This window comes from Dermacentor silvarum, unplaced genomic scaffold (genome assembly GCF_013339745.2).
Source record: "Dermacentor silvarum isolate Dsil-2018 unplaced genomic scaffold, BIME_Dsil_1.4 Seq381, whole genome shotgun sequence".
Taxonomy (NCBI): Eukaryota; Metazoa; Arthropoda; class Arachnida; order Ixodida; family Ixodidae; genus Dermacentor; species Dermacentor silvarum.
In genome coordinates this window covers 52,453-71,736 of record NW_023606146.1, presented here as the reverse complement: position 1 = coordinate 71,736, position 19,284 = coordinate 52,453, and the positions used below count along the sequence as shown (strand labels likewise).

The following is a 19,284-nucleotide window of genomic DNA, read 5'->3' as shown; positions in this document are numbered from 1 at the left end:
ACATACTCGAATGTTTAACTTAATTGAGATAATGTCATCTTTTACATGGGTTACTCAAGTCTCCGGTTTACGTACTTGCCGTCGTGTTTCGCACTACCATACTCACAATAAATACCACTAATATTGAGCTGGTCAACAATGGAAATATACTCGTATTGCACCCACCAGCGCAGAATTTCCTTGCGTGTCTGACATAGGTGTTGCCCTGGACATACTTGAATGTTTAACTTAATTGAGATAATGTCATCTTTTACAGGGTTACTCAAGTCTCCGGTTTACGTACTTGCCGTCGTGTTTCGCACTACCATACTCACAATAAATACCACTAATATTGAGCTGGCGTCAACAATGGGAAATATACTCGTATTGCACCCACGCAGCGCAGAATTTCCTTGCGTGTCTGACATAGGTGCCCTGGACATACTTGAATGTTTAACTTAATTGAGATAATGTCATCTTTTACATGGGTTACTCAAGTCTCCGGTTTACGTACTTGCCGTCGTGTTTCGCACTACCATACTCACAATAAATACCACTAATATTGAGCTGGCGTCAACAATGGGAAATATACTCGTATTGCACCCACGCAGCGCAGAATTTCCTTGCGTGTCTGACATAGGTGTTGCCCTGGACATACTTGAATGTTTAACTTAATTGAGATAATGTCATCTTTTACAAGGGTTACTCAAGTCTCGGTTTACGTACTTGCCGTCGTGTTTCGCACTACCATACTCACAATAAATACCACTAATATTGAGCTGGCGTCAACAATGGGAAATATACTCGTATTGCACCCACGCAGCGCAGAATTTCTTGCGTGTCTGACATAGGTGTTGCCCTGGACATACTTGATGTTTAACTTAATTGAGATAATGTCATCTTTTACATGGGTTACTCAAGTCTCGGTTTACGTACTTGCCGTCGTGTTTCGCACTACCATACTCACAATAAATACCACTAATATTGAGCTGGCGTCAACAATGGGAAATATACTCGTATTGCACCCACGCAGCGCAAATTTCCTTGCGTGTCTGACATAGGTGTTGCCCTGGACATACTTGAATGTTTAACTTAATTGAGATAAGTCATCTTTACATGGGTTACTCAAGTCTCCGGTTTACGTACTTGCCGTCGTGTTCGCACTACCATACTCACAATAAATACCACTAATATTGAGCTGGCGTCAACAATGGGAAATATACTCGTATTGCACCCACGCAGCGCAGAATTTCCTTGCGTGTCTGACATAGGTGTTGCCCTGGACATACTTGAATGTTTAACTTAATTGAGATAATGTCATCTTTTACAAGGGTTACTCAAGTCTCCGATTTACGTACTTGCCGTCGTGTTTCGCACTACCATACTCACAATAAATACCACTAATATTGAGCTGGCGTCAAGAATGGGAAATACTCGTATTGCACCCACGCAGCGCAGAATTTTGCGTGTCTGACATAGGTGTTGCCCTGGACATACTTGAATGTTTAACTTAATTGAGATAATGTCATCTTTTACATGGGTTACTCAAGTCTCCGGTTTACGTACTTGCCGTCGTGTTTCGCACTACCATACTCACAATAAATACCACTAATATTGAGCTGGCGTTAACAATGGGAAATATACTCGTATTGCACCCACGCAGCGCAGAATTTCCTTGCGTGTCTGACATAGGTGTTGCCCTGGACATACTCGAATGTTTAACTTAATTGAGATAATGTCATCTTTTAGAAGGGTTATTCAAGTCTCTACGATAAAATCAGTGTAGAATAGGTTTCTAGTTCGCTAGGTTTTTTCTTTATTCTGTGCCAGGATTTGCCCATGTTTGCGTATTTACTGAATGTGAATCCATAACATCTGTTTCAGGAACGAGTCCGCAGAAATTATCCAGCAACCTTGAACCAGGTGGGTTTATCACATGCTGCGAATTATATCAGGGATGTCTGCTCTTGATCGCACGTCATTTCACTGAATGCTCCGCTCCTAACCCTTGTTTCTTTCTTAACTAATCAGACTATTTTCTCTCGGCAGAGTCAAGAGCACTGCCATCATATTTCACTATTGAGACAGTTGTTATTTGTGATTACAATCACACCAAGCATTTTGCTAATAATACCAGCGATCGTGTGGAATACACCGTAGTACTCATGAACTCGGTAAGTATTTACATGGCACTGGTTAATGCTGTTACCGTATTTAGTGCCAACGTTTCTTCTTTCCGTGACTGACAACGCATAACATCCAGCATCTTATAATTTTTATCGCGATAGCAATTATATGGACACTCCAAGCGCATTTTTGCCGTCATCGTCACCGTCGCCCTGAGGTTCCATATAAAGTCCAATGGCGATAAAGCTGTCGCCGCGCGCCCTACGCTGGGTGTGAGAGTGAAAGCGCGCGAGGGTGAGACGGCAGCGTATTTACAAATGCTAGTAGGCACAGCGGGGGCGTGGCACTGCGGGTCATGTGACTTCCCCTTAACACCTAGGAGCTTCATGATTGCCATGACAACCCGTGTTAAGCGGAAGTCACATGACCTGCAGTGCCACGCCCCCGCTGTGCCTACTAGCATTTGTAAATACGCGAGACGGCAACCGCAGCTTAATCTCGCGCACGAGAGAGAGACGAAGGCGGCTCGAAGCGCGTGCGGTCTTAGTTCGCGCGCGAGGCACGGGGCGGAGGCGACGGAGAAGGTGGGAGGGTGCGTTCTGCTCTTGCGGCTGCTGCTCACGGAGCTGCCGCGCGGGCGCCTATCTTGAAAACAATCTGCGATGTGGCCGAAATGTGCGCCCGCGGGGGGCTTCATCTTCAAAACGATCTGCGATGGGTGCAAAGTGCACGCGCCGAGTTCCTTTAGCTTCGTATGCGCTGTGCTTTCGACTTTTAGTTCGCGTTGAAGCGAGAGCCCGCGCGAAGGCCAATTTGCTCGCTGCCGCTGGCGCGATTTCTCACTCAAGCGTTTTGAAGAGTTTCCGCGGTCATCGAGCGAGATGTGTTCATGTTTACCTGTGCGCGCGTGACACCGTGCTTGTTTATTACGGCGATAGCAATTATATGGACACTCCAAGTGCATTTCTGCCGTCGTCGTCACCGTCGGCGTCGTCGTCACCGTCGGCGTCGTCGTCATCATGAGGTTCCGTATAAAGTCCAACGGCGATCAAATCGTGACCGAGCGCCGTATGCTGTATGTGCGAGTGAAAGCGCGCAAGGGGCGCACGCTTTCACGGAGAGCGAACACATTGCGGAGAGCAAACGTGACGTGTTCCGTTGTGCGAAAGGCCGTGGAGGGATGGGAGGGGGGGAGTGAAGACGACATTTAGCTGCGGCCCCAAATGCGTATCTCGCGACCGGGCGCAAGGGGAACTGGCGACTCAATCTCCCACGCGGAAGGAGGAAAGTGGTAAGGCAGCACGAGAGGGAATGGGCGTGGCTTCTACTCTGCCAGCAACTGCGTACTTGTACTTTGCGCGGCTGAGGGCTGTCGCGCGCACCGTATCTTGAAAGCAATCTCCACGCGGCTCTTACCTTTGTATGCGCTGTACTTTCGCCGCTCAGTTTCCATTGAAGCGATAGACTGCCCGAACCTTTGGTCGTCGTTGCGCCGCGGTTGCTCACGCTAGCGTTTTGACAGTAGTTGTCTGCGGTCATCGAGTGTGATCTATTCATGTTTGCTTGTGCGCGCTGACTTCATGCTTCTTAACTCAGTAAGCGAATGTCTCGAAGTTTATGCAGCCGATGTCTCTAGTACCATTGATGCCTTGCCTTTCGGGCAAAAGTGCGCCTTTTTTAGTTAGTAAGCGAATATTTAGAACTTTACACGGCCGATAAAACTACTATCCCTACTTCGTATAGCTGTCTACTAATTTGCTATCGCAATCGATGCTCCGCCTTTCGGGCGAAACTGCGACTTTTTTGCCATTCAAAATACAGCATTCTGTAACAATCTTAGGAAAATATTGCATAGTTTCACCGTAAATATTTACCTTTTGATATAGTACCAAACATACACCTTAATATTGGTATTTGTGATGATGTGGATAGTGGCGTGTGGCGGTGCCAAAACAAAGTGCGTGACAAGCCAGCTTGAAGTGTTGGTGATTGTATGGCAGCACCAAGAAGGGCATTGGTGATGATGATAATGGAAGAAGACCACCACGTGCCATGAACAAAGAAGTGGACGAGAGCACGCAGAGCGTGAGAGCGAGGGCAGCCTCGAACGCAAGCTCGAAAAACGGCGGTTCCAGGCTCGGGTACCGGCGACCGGGTGTCCAGCTACCGTGCGGACCCGGGCGGAGATCCAGCTCGTGGCTGGACTTTCCTGCGCACCAGCGGCCTGCTGTGATAGCGGCCTGGTGCAGTGCTTCCTGCTTGGACCGGGACGCCTGAGCTACCAGCTACCAGCCTGCTGAGCGAGCCCGAGGACTGGCGACCGGGCGTCCAGCTACCGTGCGGACCTGGTCGTGCCCCGCTCGTGGCTCTGCTCTCCTGTGTACCAGCGGCCTGCTGTGATAGCGGCCTGGTGCAGTGCTTCCTGCTGGCCACCGGGGCGCCTGAGCTACCTGTCCGCTGACCGAGCCCGACGTTATAGCGGCCGAGGCGTTCCAGGCCAGGCGTTACTGGCCAGCTACAGCAGTGGCCTGGTGTTCTACCGGCCTGCTGTTTCACCTGCTTCCACGTCGCGACAAGGTGCGGCGCGACAGCAGCGACGTAGCCACAACGACGCTCCACCGTCACAACACCGTCACGGGCCCGCAACGACTATGCATACGGGCGAGTGTTGACCGCATGAGTCTTAGCACGTTTTTATATGGAATGACAGACTCCCGAACTATAGCCCACTTACATGTGCATGTAAATGTCTTATCGTTTAGCGTGTCTGTATAAATCTTGTGTTTCGTGTAGCAAGCTCCCGTCTGCCGTGTCATTATTAACGGATCCTTTCCCCAACTGGAAACCGGCAAGTTTGTCGTTGTCGTTTCCATCACAGTATTATAATCAGAAAATTCCATAGATATATTGTGTCGCTGCAGCTTATCTTCAGTTTGCACTCAATTGCAATCACTCTCCAATACGTTATTTGTAATGCGAAGCATTTCTTGTGGAACATTTGCGACTTTCACAGTATCTAACTATCTATCTAGCCACCTACGTCTTGGTGCTGTCGTGGACGTTTCATTAACTTGGGATGTACCAAAATTGGCACAGTATGACAGGAGTGTATGACGAACATAAATTATAGGTCGTGACACGAATATCATGATGTGTGCTATGCAGGTCATGAAACAGCCGCCTACGTCTTGGAGCTTGTGGTCGTTTTGTAAGCGTGGTACGTACTAAACTGACCTAGTATGATGAGTGTATGAGGAACATAAATGATATGTCATGACATGTGTGTTATGTAGGTCATGAAAGCACTCATGGTTGTTTCGCTGACTTGGTATGACGACTCGCTGACTTGGTATGACTTGGTATGACGAGTGTATGACGAACATAAATGATAAGGCATGACATGAATGTCATGACATGTGTGTCATGTAAGCCATGAAACAACCGCCTACGTCTTGGTACTCTCATTGTGTTTCGTTAATTTACTAGGTGCCAAAATTGGCATAGTATGAAAGGAGTGTATGACGAACGTAAACCATAGGTTATGATATGAATGTCATGACATGCGTGTCATGTAGGTCATAAAGCAGTTGCCTACGTCATGGTGCCGTCATGGTCATTTTGTTAACTTCGTATGCACCAAAATTTGCATAGTATGACAGTAGTGTATGACGAACATAAATGATAGGTCATGGAAATTATTGTCATGAAATACGTGTCATGTATGCCATGAAACGGACGACTACGTCTTGGTGCTCTTGTGGTTGTGTCGTAAATTTCGTAGGCTCCTCGCACACTGCTTTACATAATATCAATTCCCACAGGTCATGGGATCTGCCTGCTTTTTTTGTTTTTCAGCATAGGCATTCGCACGCTCATGGTCACTCACATTCAAAAGCACTAAGATTGTAGCGCCTACTCACCTTCAACGGCACTCAATCATGCTCATGCCCACATCTACTGACGATCACTTGGGGTGTCGTGCTATTTTTCGTCAATTATAAACCAAAATGATGCAGTAGGTAACTTTCGACTTAGAGGCACTGATTCGATGATTGCATAGAGTAAAATATTACGGCAGAACTAACAGCACGATGGCTGTCGACGGTAATGCGAATAGCAGTCGAGCATTGTAGCGCCAGACCATACTCCTGAGGTGACGTTTATTTACCACGTGTACTGATTATCTTCAGACTTTCTGTGCTTCGGCTATACGCCACATAGGCCGATATTGTCCCACTGTGCTATGGCACTCGCTTCCCAAGGTCGAGCATCAGCACTGAGGCATGACGACAAAAGTATGACTCCGACGCAGAGAGAATCAAATGACGAGAGAATGACAACCAAATAAAGGCAAAGGCGTGAACGACGATGACATGACAAGAATGACAAGTCGATTCCTAAATTATGGCGATGGTTTAACTGCGACAACGTGACGTTGTCGATGCCAACCTTGAACGTGCCATCGTTATTTAGAATTATCTCATCATCATCAGGCTATATCTGTGTCCACTGCAGGACGAAGGCCTCTCCCTGCGATCCCCAATTACCCCTATATTGCGCTAGCCTATTCCAACTTGCGCCTGCAAATTTCCTAACTTCATCATCCCACCTGGTTTTCTGCCATCCTCGACTGCGCTTCCCTTCTCTTGGTATCCATTCTGTAACCCTAATGGTCCACCGGTTATCCATCCTACGCATTACATGGCCTGCCCAGCTCCATTTATTCCGCTTAATGTCAACTAGAATATCGGCTATCCCCGTTTGTTCTCTGATCCACGCCACTCTCTTCCTGTCTCTTAACGTTACTCGTAACATTTTTCGTTCCATCGCTCTTTGTGCGGTCCTTAACTTGTTCTCGAGCTTCTTTGTTAACCTCCAAGTTTCTGCCCCATATGTTAGCACCAGTAGAATGCAATGATTGTGCACTTTTCTTTTCAACGACAGGGGTAAGCTCCCAGTCAGGATTTGGCAATGCCTCCCGTAACCACTCCAACCCAATTTTATTCTTCCGTAAATTTCTTTCTCATGATCAGGGTCCCCTGTGAGTAATTGACCTAGATAAACGTACTCCTTTACAGACTCTAGAGGCTGACTGGCAATCCTGAATTCTTGTTCCCTTGCCAGGCCATTGAACATTACCTTTGTTTTCAGCATATTCATCTGCAACCCAATTCTTACACTTTCTCGATTAAGGTCCTCAATCATTTGTTGTAATTCGTATCCGTTGTTGCTGAATAGGACAATGTCATCTGCAAACCGAAGGTTGCTTAGATATTCGCCGTTGATCCTCACTCCTAATCCTTCCCAATCTAAGAGCTTGAATACTTCTTCTAAGGATGCAGTGAATAGCATTGGAGAGATTGTGTCTCCTTGCCTGACTCCTTTCTTGATAGGCAACTTTCTACTATCTACAAGGATTCCACAGCTACCTTGGTTTTCCACAAGAAAAGTAGAAAGTTAGAATTATCTACCCGGTAATATTTCATCCATATGCAACCTCATTCCATGATCACCTGTGCGAATACTTTCAAGTCACATGGTGACGTTAAACTTTGTCTTGTATGAAATATCGCGCTTTTTGGCTATTGTGTTTTGTAAAGCCCTGCGTTGTTTTTTGTTTTCTTCTTTTTTTATTAGTCATGTGCCAGACATTTGCGCTGTATTTATATACTTCAATTATTTTGTGTACTTTGCTCTTATGTTTGTTGCAGCTTTTTAGTACTAGCCCTGTGCAATGCTTTTACTTTCCCTTTTTGCCGTGCATATTTTGCATTTCTTATAATATCTTTGTTCGTCCCCCTTACTCAATGGCCTCTGGGCCCTGTAAGGTAAATAAATAAATAAATGACATGAGGACATTGAGATGACAATGACGACGGTATGACGACAACCGGATGAAGGAATGACGACGATAGCATAACCAAGACGGTATGACGGCATGACAACGAATACATGATTGCGTCTGTGAGACGACGACACGATGCCGATGATCACATGACAACCGCGGCATAATCACGATTGAATGATGATAGTATGATAACGATAGAGCGAAGAACGAGGAATGACGTCGGTGGAAAGACGAAGGTGTTATGACGACGACGGCATCCCGGCACTGGGATGACAATACGGAAGTGACGAATATGGTGAAACGGCCGGATGTCATGACGAAAGTGGTATAACGACCACGGAATCATGATTGTCGGATGTGGAAGCTAAAACTATGACGACCGCGATGGCATCCCGACGACGGTAGGACAACGAATGCATGATGAGGACTGCACGACGACTGCCTGCACTGCATGCAATGCAGTGAAGGCGATGGCTTGACTACGGCATGATAACAATGGGATGGGTGTTTGATGACAATGGCGTCACCACCATAGACGTAATCACAGGGAGAGGGGGCAGGGGGGAGGGCTATTGCCTCCCCCACTGTCAGAAGGGGAGGGCCAAATTATGCCGTTTGACCCTCCCCCCCCCTACCCCTTTAGAAAGCGGACACTTGTGGCTGCGCGCTGGAAAATCTAACAAGGCAACAGCTGAGCCCAAATTTTCTTTGTGCATGCATTATGCTCGTAAGTAGTGTTTTTTTTTCTTTATTACGCATCCCCTGTTAGGACAGTGAGGATTGTCTTTCGTGCATCGCTGCGAAGAGCTGTAGCAGAAGACGACTGCGGTGCGCCATGCACACTGGCATTGCGGAGAAGGCTGGCGCGGGGCTATATCTTCCATAACAAAGTTCACGTGCGCGTCTTGCATCATGCCAAGTTTTTTTTCTAGAGGGGACCGCCTTATCCCACTTGAGGCACAAAATTGCCTTGCTATGTTTAACCTATTGGTGAAGCATTTTAACGTAATATAGTCAGCCGCAACCAACGATAGCATGCCTTAGGGCATAATAGTTTTGCATTAGATAACACCAGAACTAGTGAATCTGTATTATGTGTTCTGCATAATGTATTTGAAGAAAAACACCGCAGAAAAGACGAGGACGAAAAGAAGACGGGTACAACAGACGGGGACTGGGTACCGGTCTTCTTTCCGTCCTGGTCTCTTTTGCGCTGTTTTTTCTTCAAGTATGCAAGTTCCTGCTATAATGTATGTCTATTGTGTATAATGTATGTCTGCATTATTGAATGTAGTACGTGTAATTTGTAGTGCAACGTTCACTATATATGCCGATGGCACCAGCATTTTCTTTTCTGGTAATCACATACATAACCTCATAGACATCTGTAATGTCACAGTACGAAAATTACCCATATGGTCTTCAGCTGATGGTATGTAAATTATTGAGAACAAAACAAAGGCGAATATTTTTAGACTTTTTATTTTAAATATTTTTTAACGGTCGTAGCATTGAACTTGTTTGTCATTTTAAGTGCCTAGGCTTGGTGTTTTCTGCAAACATGTTCTGGGATAGCCATGTAAATCTTCTAATCCAAAAGACCGTTCGTATAACAGGAATAGCTGGACGCCTCAAACGCCTTCTCCTCACATAGGTGAAATTACTTATCTATAATTCCTTATTTCACTATCATTTAACCAACTGTGTACTACGACGTTTTCTAACCTGCAAAAAATACACATAACCGACTGGGGTACTACGACGTTTTCTAACCTGCAAAAATACACATAATGCAAAAACGATTCCCTGGGTGCGCTTATAATACCCCTTTAGAGACATCAACTGCTGTTTTATTTATCAGTGCTGGTATCATCATAATCCACCAGTTGTAGCACTATTGATTAAGTGTGCAAATCAAATTCGAAATTAAAGATCGCTTACGGTATTTCAGAGGGATTTTGTTTATAAAAGCAAAACAGGGTTATGAGACAAGGCGAAGCGAAATATGGATGGTACCAACCGCATGCTTAAACTCGGGAATGCGACGCTTGTGCTATACCTTACCATGTATTCTGAATCAGAAATAGGTAATCTAGTAACGTTGTTCTGAATCACTATAGATCTATTCATTTTGATTTTTTTCCCTGTGCTTCAAGTAAATTGCTCTTGAAATTTGTAAATGCGAGAGCTTAATTTAGTAGTATAGATACTTTGTGCATTGTGATCATATTTGCCATCTTGTTATTTTAACAATGTGATCTCTAATTACCTGTTTATTTAGATGAGATGTTTGCCGAACATGCATTTATGCGAACCATATGATTGCGTTCGAGCGTCGTCGCCTTCGTCCACAGCTGGTGCGTTCGCACGCGCTCGAGGCAATGCTCTGCGAGGTGAAGAGGAGGTTATGCGCGCTATGCTCGGGAGAGAGATAAATATAATGAGAGCGAGAGAGAGAGAGACGCATTCAGGGAGCGGGTCTGCTGGAACGCGTTGTCGGCACTGCAACGTGGTGGGACGCGGTGTCGGCATTGGAACGTGGTGTCGGTGTTGCAAGCTGCGCGATGCAACGCGCAGTGACGGCCGTAAAGGGCAAGATATATTCCGGCGTACCGCGCGCGCGCGGCCACGCGCGGCGCGATTAAGCAACGCCGGTGAAAAGTGCACAATCTACAGTCTGGCGTCACGGCGTAGCCGGCGTGCCTAGAGTTACTGTATAGGCTCCCTTAGGGAGCCAGAGTTGCGCCAAGTTACGCCATCTTGGTTTCCGAAATTGTGCGGGAAAGCCACTCTCCGTGCGCGTAGGAGCCGCGCTCGCACGGCACTGCCACTAGCACTTTTTTTTGCTTTCTTTCTGTTCTTTATCATGTTGCGATTAAAACTCGATTGCTAATCTCACGTTTACGAGGCTGGCATTTACGCTTACATGCCTTAGTATGCAATCATTGCTTAAAATACAGCGTGCGCCGAACACACACACCAGTGCTATAATTCTTATAGTAGCACTTTCCATCATCACACTTCCGATCGCGATTGAGCCAGATCGGGATAGAATTTCTCGGTCGTGATTGGCGCCCTTGCGCTAACTCGGGGATGAAGCCAATCGCAGTCGAGAATTTTTACCCGGATCGGGCTCGATAGTGCCGTGTGATACCAATATTAGGCGTGCATGCATGCGGTCACAGCCCGCGACAGCTGAAAATGTGAAGGCGCGATTCAACAGCGCTGTTGCGTCCAACATTCCTTGTGTTCAAGGTATTAAAGCTGAATTCAGGTGAACGACGTGACCAATTGCATGCACTTATAAAATATTTGCATTACGCTGCAGCAGTACGCTTATTCTAATGATTCCAGTTGACCTCCCTGCCTTTCCTCTCCTTGCTCCCTCTCTCCAGCATTGATGCATTGTCGCGTTTTACACGTCACGGAAAAATTATATCTGTTATGGGTCTCATTTCGTCGACAAACGCGCTAAGGCTGCATGCATTACGTATTGTACGTGTAAAGTTTTTCTGGGTACACTAAATTGTGCAACTTCTGTAGTGCCGTGGTTAGGCTGGAAAACAAGCCACGCTTTTATTTCTTGCTTGCTGAACGCAATACAATATTTATATCGTTTTGAAATGAGCATGCGAATAGCAGGTTTACTGAAGCAATGTCATGGGCATTTGCCAAGGCTAAGTTAAACGTCACTGTACAGGTGGTTTCTAAGAATTTTTATACACATGCTGAGATTCCAGCTGACAACGCGGATTAGAATGGCCACCAATGTTTGTTAACGATATACGCCGCTATTGTAATTTGACAACGAGCCAGCCAATAAGGTACATTTTATTGCAATTTCTGGTTCCCAACACAGCGCTGTGAACTAAACAAAAACAAAAGCACACTAACGAATCGCAGTCCTCGAAAGCCAACTCGCAATTGACAAGCAATGAAGCGACAACCATCCCTTTCACAATGAGAAGTGAAAGAGACTGGCAAAACGGCAACACTTGATAATAAAACGTTGCTAATCGTTATCGTTACCCTGTAATTATTTTGATAAACTTCCAGTCCGCGCTCGTAAGCAAAGCAATTTTCACACTTCACCCGAAAGTGAAAATGGTACGAGCGCGAAAACACACATTTGTCCTAGGCCGGTATTTTGTAACGATGCGTTATGCTTTATTCTATACTAGTCTTATGATCCACAAATCACGGCCGGCTAATCCCGTTGACAACGTGATCGGACAGTCGCTCTGACCACTGACGAAGCGCGCATTAGCACCGGAAAGGCATCGCTACAAAATACCGGCCCTCGACACGCGCACAGACTGAACCTTGATACAGGTGGTAATATCTACGAATACAAGAACCACATTCATATGGAGCGAAGGGCAGTGACATCGCATATTCTAGGTCTTTTCGGAGTCTGCCTGTCATCCATGGCCTATAGGCAGCAGCCATTGGAGTCGGCTGCGTATAGCAGATTTCGCTCGTGGCACCGCGAAAAAGGCCTTAATATTGTCGGTGCGGTTGCGACAGTTCGGCACGCAACACCCGTCATACGGAAAGCGCTGTCAATGCGTCATGTGACATTGGTTCTACAATTCACCCGAAAATGCACTTGTGATCACACGTCTCTCGACCAGCACCACCGAAGAAGCAGCAACAAGAATAATAACAGTGCCGATGTGAATTGCGCTTAGCCTGCCGGAACCCGCGGAGTGTTGGGGTCGCCTGCGTAGTGTTGGCTTCTCCGCAGGGCAGCGGAATCGCTTTCGACCATGTGATGGCGCTCGGCGATCAGTGGTGCAGGAATTACTGGGGGCGGAGCGAGCGGCGCGCGGAAAACATTGGTGCAACTCTGGCTCCCTAAAGGGAGCCTATGGAGTAGCCTATAGACGAGGCAACCTAAAGTTCCGCGCGGCACCAGCGCCGAATACTCCCCTGGCGGAAGGATGGAAGTGTCGAAGGTCACCGCTGGGCCAGCGCGCGCCTGTGTTCTCTACGGCGCGAGCGATGGTGCGCGTTCTTTTCGCGACGGCGAGCGCGACCTCATCAACCAGGAAAGGTGGCACGCAATACTGCTGTGTTGTTGATTGCCACAAGAACCTCGAAAGGTCGAAAGCCGCCCGTGAAGTCCTACAGAATTCTGGGGAGGTGGTACGAGGAGTACAGACGACAAGCGTGCATAACTGTGGTCCGACGAGTCAAGTAAGTGACGTACTTTTGCATTCGCGTCCAATATCACGGCCGCTGGATAACAACGGAATAGTAATATACCTGTATTTAGCGCATGGCCGTTTGTTTAGACGTGTCGCGTCGTTGAATCGTACAGTGCCATCCGCCGTGTTAGCTTAGCGGTAAATGCATGCGTGTTGCGCCGCTAAGCTCGACGACGCGAGCTCGATTCCCGGTCACGGCGGCCACATTTCGATGGAGGCGAAATGCAAGAATACACTTGTTACCGTATACTTTGATTTTTCTGCCCACTAAAGGTGGTCAAAATTATTCCTGGGACTCTCCATTACAGCGTGCCTCATAATGATGTCCTGGTTTTGGCACGTAAAACCCCTGAATTTAATTGATTGTACTGTTCGTTCACTCGCGATCGGCAAGCACTAGCTCAAGAGAATTATAACCGTTTTTCAAACGCTGCAACCTAAATTGCTAGTTGTGTAGGCAACAAAAGGGTCCGCGCGTTATTTGTCTTTTGCGTGGTGGCAATCCGTATTTAATGCAAGCTGCGGTCATCGCATGCGATGGTAAGCGGCAGATCGGAAAGCAGCTGCCCGAGACGTGCGCGTTATGTTTGTTGCTTGGCCATACTTTCTAGGTTCACAATATCCAAGTATGCTTTAAATTAATTGCCACCTTACACATTCTTCCTGCTTCACTCTTCCTTCCAAGAATCTTCGTTTCGTGTAGTAGCCGGCCGTCGGTGTGAGCCTACTTTAGTTGCGGCGGGGCATTCGCCCGATGATAAACTAGATTTGCTTTGATGAGGCATGTATCGCTAATTCTTGCACTCGTGTTGCGTTTCCCAAGATAATCGCTGGTTGCCGTGATCTGGGTTCATTTCGCGGAGCAGTTTGTACGAGTGATTTCTCATGACCAGTGAAAAGATACCTTGATCAATAATGCAATGAGTTGCCATAACTCTAACATCAGCATTCAATAAGGCATGATATACATTAAATATTTACAACATGATATAAAGCATTTTGCACATATCTAGTACTTACATCGTTAATTAATTTTAATGGCTTATTAGTGCATAATGCATGTGTTCTTTCTGTTACGACAGTGCTGATTCCACTCCCTGGGAGCCAAAATGAGAGCAGCCGTGTGTGCGCGCCCAGCGACCAACGAAACCAGCCGCAATCGTCACAGTCTCTGCACATCTCTGCAAGCATGCATGACCGCTTTGTGACTGCATCATAGAGAAATAAAAGTGACTAAATTACTGAACTCGGTGTGTACCTCTAACTCAAAATCGTATACAATCTTCTTGAACACCTTCGCCACGCACTTGAATTTCACTGTCACATCACCGCCCACAATTTGTTAAACACCACACACGTGTGGAAGCAGACGCTCCACTTTCTTGAGGTTGCCGCCACGAAAAAGCTGTTGGCATCGGAAACCGTCTTGAAATCGCACTGCACTCTTCCCATCGCTGTTCCGCAAGCAGATGATCTGCCGCCGTCGAAAACGGAGCGCCGTGAGCACGAGCAGTGAAGGAAAGCGCGGGCGAAACAATGTAAACAAAGCGGAGACTGCTCCACGGCGCGACCGCGCTGCTTGAAATTTCCACATTGGGGGCGCTGTCAGGAGGCGCAGCAGCGCCTTCTGGCGATCGTTTTCTCGTGTATTGGCCCTTTTTCACGGCCGGGCTCGACTGGCGCGCGCCAGTCGAGCCCAACCGTGCCTTTTTGCGGAGCAGTTTGTTTTAGAGAAACGAGATGGCGCTCACGGCGGCGCGCCATACCTCTCCTTAGCGACCGCGCACGAATACGAAACCATTACCGCTTCTACCTTGCTTCTGTGCGATCAGCTGTCGGAAATGCAACTGTGTTTTCGCTAACGCACTGCGTCCTAATCATGCTAGATTGAATCATGTGGATTGAAGACATGTGCAGTAGTTGGCAGCAAAAATAGTGACTGACATGTTAAGGAATAGAATGAATCTGTGTGGCCAAGTTCGCTGACCGCTGCTGCAACTGTCCGAACGTGTTACCGGCACTTCGTGATGTACGGCTTTCCTCGAGAATACAGAAATTTGCTCATCCGCCAGCCTTGTATCGCTAACCTTCAAAGAAAGGGCTTCATCCCCAGAACGTCGGCAAGAGTGAGTACCACTCGTTAAATAATGACTAAGGGAGTAGCGCCGCTTCCTGTCATAGTAAGTTTCACGCACGTTATCAGTACAAATCTGTCCCAAATCCCAGGAAAACTTTCGTCCACTCTATCGCCGACGTATCAAGAATAAGTGAATGGGCGTACACTTGAAAATATGCGCACTGTATACGCACAATAAATGACGGACTACACCTATGGCGCATGAATGATCAAAGCTGAATGTTTCGTGACGGTTCACAAGAGTAAGCGAGTTACTAGCTGTAATATATATTTGCTAAAAGGTATTACAATGTAAAACGCAGCTACGTTTCAAGCCTTGTGCGTAGCAAGAACAAGTCTATCGGAACTGAGCACACCCGCGAGCGATTAGCAGAAAATTATCAGATAGTGGCTGCACCGAGAAACTTCACTGAGTCCGAAACTGACAAGCTACTGCTTTGCTTGTCAGTATTTGCCGAATAAAGAACAAAGAGCAAAACACACTAATCCTGATTGAATTCATAATCGGATAGCTTGGATAGCTTGGAATACATATTTAGCCCCGCTTTTAGAAGAAGCACCATATACGCTGCTTGCGCCGTTTGGGCTTAGCTTAATCAGCTCCGAAAGCGCTTTTGGATGTTCTCTGAAGCTGTGGCCAAAGCTTCGTGTCGTCCACCTAGTCACCGTTTACGATATCTCTGAAGACAGAGGTTTTCTAAGCCGCGCCGTCGTCATACGCTTCCATTGTAAACAAGGAGGCAACATAGGCAGTTGAGGCAACCAATGGACGCGTCACCACGTGATCAAACATGGCAGCGCCCACGGCATCGCCCTTTTCGCGGAGCAGTTTGCCATAGAGGAACGAGATGCCGCTTTCAGCGGCACGCCATACGTTGCCTCAGCGAATGTGCACGAATACGAAACCATTACTGCTTCAGCCCTGCTACTGTGCCATCAGCTGTCGGAAATGCAACTGGGTGTTCGCTAATGCACTCTGCCCAATCCATGCTGCAAAACGTGTAACGATATAGGGAAGACGTGTGCGGTAGTTAGCTGTAAAAATAGTGATTTGCATATTAGGAATGCATTCAACTTGTGTCGCCGCTGCTACATAAAGGCCCAACCGCATGCACGCGATATTCAAGCGACAGCGACAAGCGACGCGACAGGCACACCCTGTCACGCTGTCGTGTCGCGGCGTGGAGCAACCACATGAACACGACATCGCGAAAAAGAGTAGCGACGGATTTACATTATTGTGCGAATAAATGTTATCTTGCGCGCGTAAAGAAATCTCAATTTTATCAAAATGTCAACGTTTTATCTATATCTACCTCAAATATGCTATCATCCATCCCCAGTTATATAGATATCCCCTATATAGATATCCCCCATCCCCTATAGATTTATAGATAAAAGAACGCAATGATTGAGTGAAAGCAAATGGAGGATGGAATATTATTGACAATCGAATAACGAAAAAAAATTAAAAACTAAGCAGCTCAATGAACAATAACTAAGCGCTGTTGCCTATGCTTTTCAATTTAGCTAAGCGAATAGATTTTAAAGATCCCCTTGAAACGTTGATACCTATTGGTTGCAATGTCTTGAACTTATGAATGAGGTACGATTTTTTATATTTTCCGTCTCACGCAGAACGAAAATTTGACTGTTGTATGTAGAGTTTAAGTTCATCAAAGTTATGACCTGATTGGTTTAAATTCTCGACGACGGCTTCGGGAAGCTTTTTAGCTGTGTCCGCGCGATGTCCGTTTAGCCTGATGTTCATTGATTGTCCCGTTTCACCGATGTGTTGTTTCTTACAGAAGGAACACTGAAGCAGATAAATTACATCGGAGGTAGTGCAAGTAAAGGTAGTTTTCACTTCGTGTGTGTAGCCACTTGCGGTACTTTTAATTTTAAGGTCACTTTGAAGGTGCTTGCAGGTTGAAGGTGCCTAGGCAGGCCTGTAGTATCAAATAACAACATACTCACCGAGTCGCTATCTAAATTCTTAAATCACCATTTGTTAAATATCCCAACCACCCTACCATCATTTGTTCAAGATACGCCCCACTTCCTTCGAATTATCGACTCGATTAACGCTAACCAAATTTTCTCCGACCGTGCTATTCTAGTAACTTTAGATGTTTCTGCTCTTTATACTAACATACCCATGCGGGAAGGAATTGAAGCCGTGTCGAAGTCCCTCGCAATCAATCCTCAAGCGCACGCTCCTGAAGTTTACATGCCACTTCTAGAGTTAGTTCTTACGCTCAACTATTTCGAATTCGATTCTATTGACTACCTTGAGGAGCTATCCCTATGGTAGGGATAGCTCCTCAACACAGAGCTGACGCACCGGCCAGCCTACGAGTCGAGGTCGCGGCGAGTGTCGGAGAGGCCACTGTGCTTTGTCACCTTGCTCTTCATTGCAGCTTGTTTGTTTTTTTTTGTTTTTTTTTGTGCTTCAATCGCTCGATCATTCAACTGTGGCCTGCGGATGGGCATGCTGCGCGTAATGCGGGGATCTACTATTTCGGGAAGGAGGCAGTCTCTGTAAATTCTGATGAGGAAAGGAAGCATTTTCAATTTCCAAAAGCTTTCTTTCCTTTCAACCCGCTGTACGTGAATTCCTTTTCATGTGCAGACAACAAAGTGACAGAAACTTCTTTTGGTTATCTCTAGCTGTCCTTGCACCTGATAGTAGTACCGATGAGAATTGCTTAGTGCTGGTGGTTCGAGCATTTGGCTCCTATGGTTGAATTTCTTAGCAGCCTCAGATGGATCTTTCGCTGTCAATGGACACTTGACCTCCAAGATACCGTCGCTGCCAACTAATCCATCGGGAGATGCTGCCAAGAAACCATATTCTTTATCAACAAATAACCTACATGGTTGCACGCGAGTTCCCGTCTCTTCTTTGTACAACCGCAATGCGACTTGTTCTTGCTGCTTACCATGCTCAATAACGGCACTAGTAAAACTATTTTTGTAATGTAGGTTTTTCATGAGTGCGTCACATTGCTTCATGAGTGCGTCACAGCTCTTTAGCGCTGTAGCGCTCTTTAGCGATGTAGAGGTGCCACAAAATTTTGAAGAATGGTACGAGCATATTCCCACGTGATCGGTCGTCATCGTGACGATAGGTACGCACACACATTCGCGTATCACCTCTGTTATAAATGTGTCGCTCACGCAAGACAATGAACGGCTCATACCTGCGTAAGCAATGGCTCACATCACCATAAACGCGGCTTTCCCATTACGACGTCAAAACAGAAGAGAAATTCTACGCTGGAATGATGAGCGAATGGCGCCAGCTGTGGAAGAAGACGACGACGACGAACGCGTGGGCAGTGTCACGAGCGCGTTCGCGTGGTAGCGCCGATGGGTGCCAATGAGCCAGCTCTGGAAGAAGACGACGACGCTCGAGCCATTACTGATGATGATAGTTTCTGCACACACACGCCACGAAACCCCGCATCTGAGCCCATATACAGCTTCGCTCTAGAATGCAAATCTAGGAACTGAATATTATCATTTATGGGGCATTTCATGCGTGAAGATAAGTCCCCTGGAAAGGTTTATTCTAAGTTGGTTAAAGGAGTTATTGCGTCTACCTGTCTACAGAGAGCAGTAAGAAAATCGTGTAAGCACCAATTTGACTTTAGCTACTGAACTCACGCAAAGCGCCTACTAGAAGATGGGTATTCTCGTTCGCTGATCATTTCCTACAGTGCTCCTACACGAATCTGAGCATCTAGACGATCCAATCAGTAAAAAAAAATCTTGAGTGCATGTCGTTTTATATGCGCACAAGCTGTCTCAATTTAAAAAAAAGGTAGCAAGCAGCTATGAAGTTATTACAGTTTTTCTGTTTCCTGTGAGCACTTCAGTGTATATGCAGCCTTATGCAAAGCAAGACAGCTGAGTGCGCGCAAAGTTCAGGCTTTATCCTAAAAAACGGTTTTCCAGAAAATCCAATTCATTGCGTGAAA

The 19,284-nt window shown here is 46.5% G+C and overlaps 1 protein-coding gene across 1 annotated transcript in view; it reads left to right on the top strand.

Annotated features, from left to right (window-relative positions):
• The window catches only part of LOC125941821 (uncharacterized), a gene marked incomplete at its 3' end in the record, with an annotated part of 157,534 nt that overhangs the window by 92,984 nt on the left and 45,266 nt on the right, over window positions 1-19,284 (top strand). Inside the window, exons 5-6 of the mRNA XM_049659671.1 lie at window positions 1,864-1,902; window positions 2,029-2,153. Coding sequence (XP_049515628.1) covers window positions 1,864-1,902; window positions 2,029-2,153 — 164 coding nt within the window. The remainder of the gene's footprint in view (window positions 1-1,863; window positions 1,903-2,028; window positions 2,154-19,284) is intronic.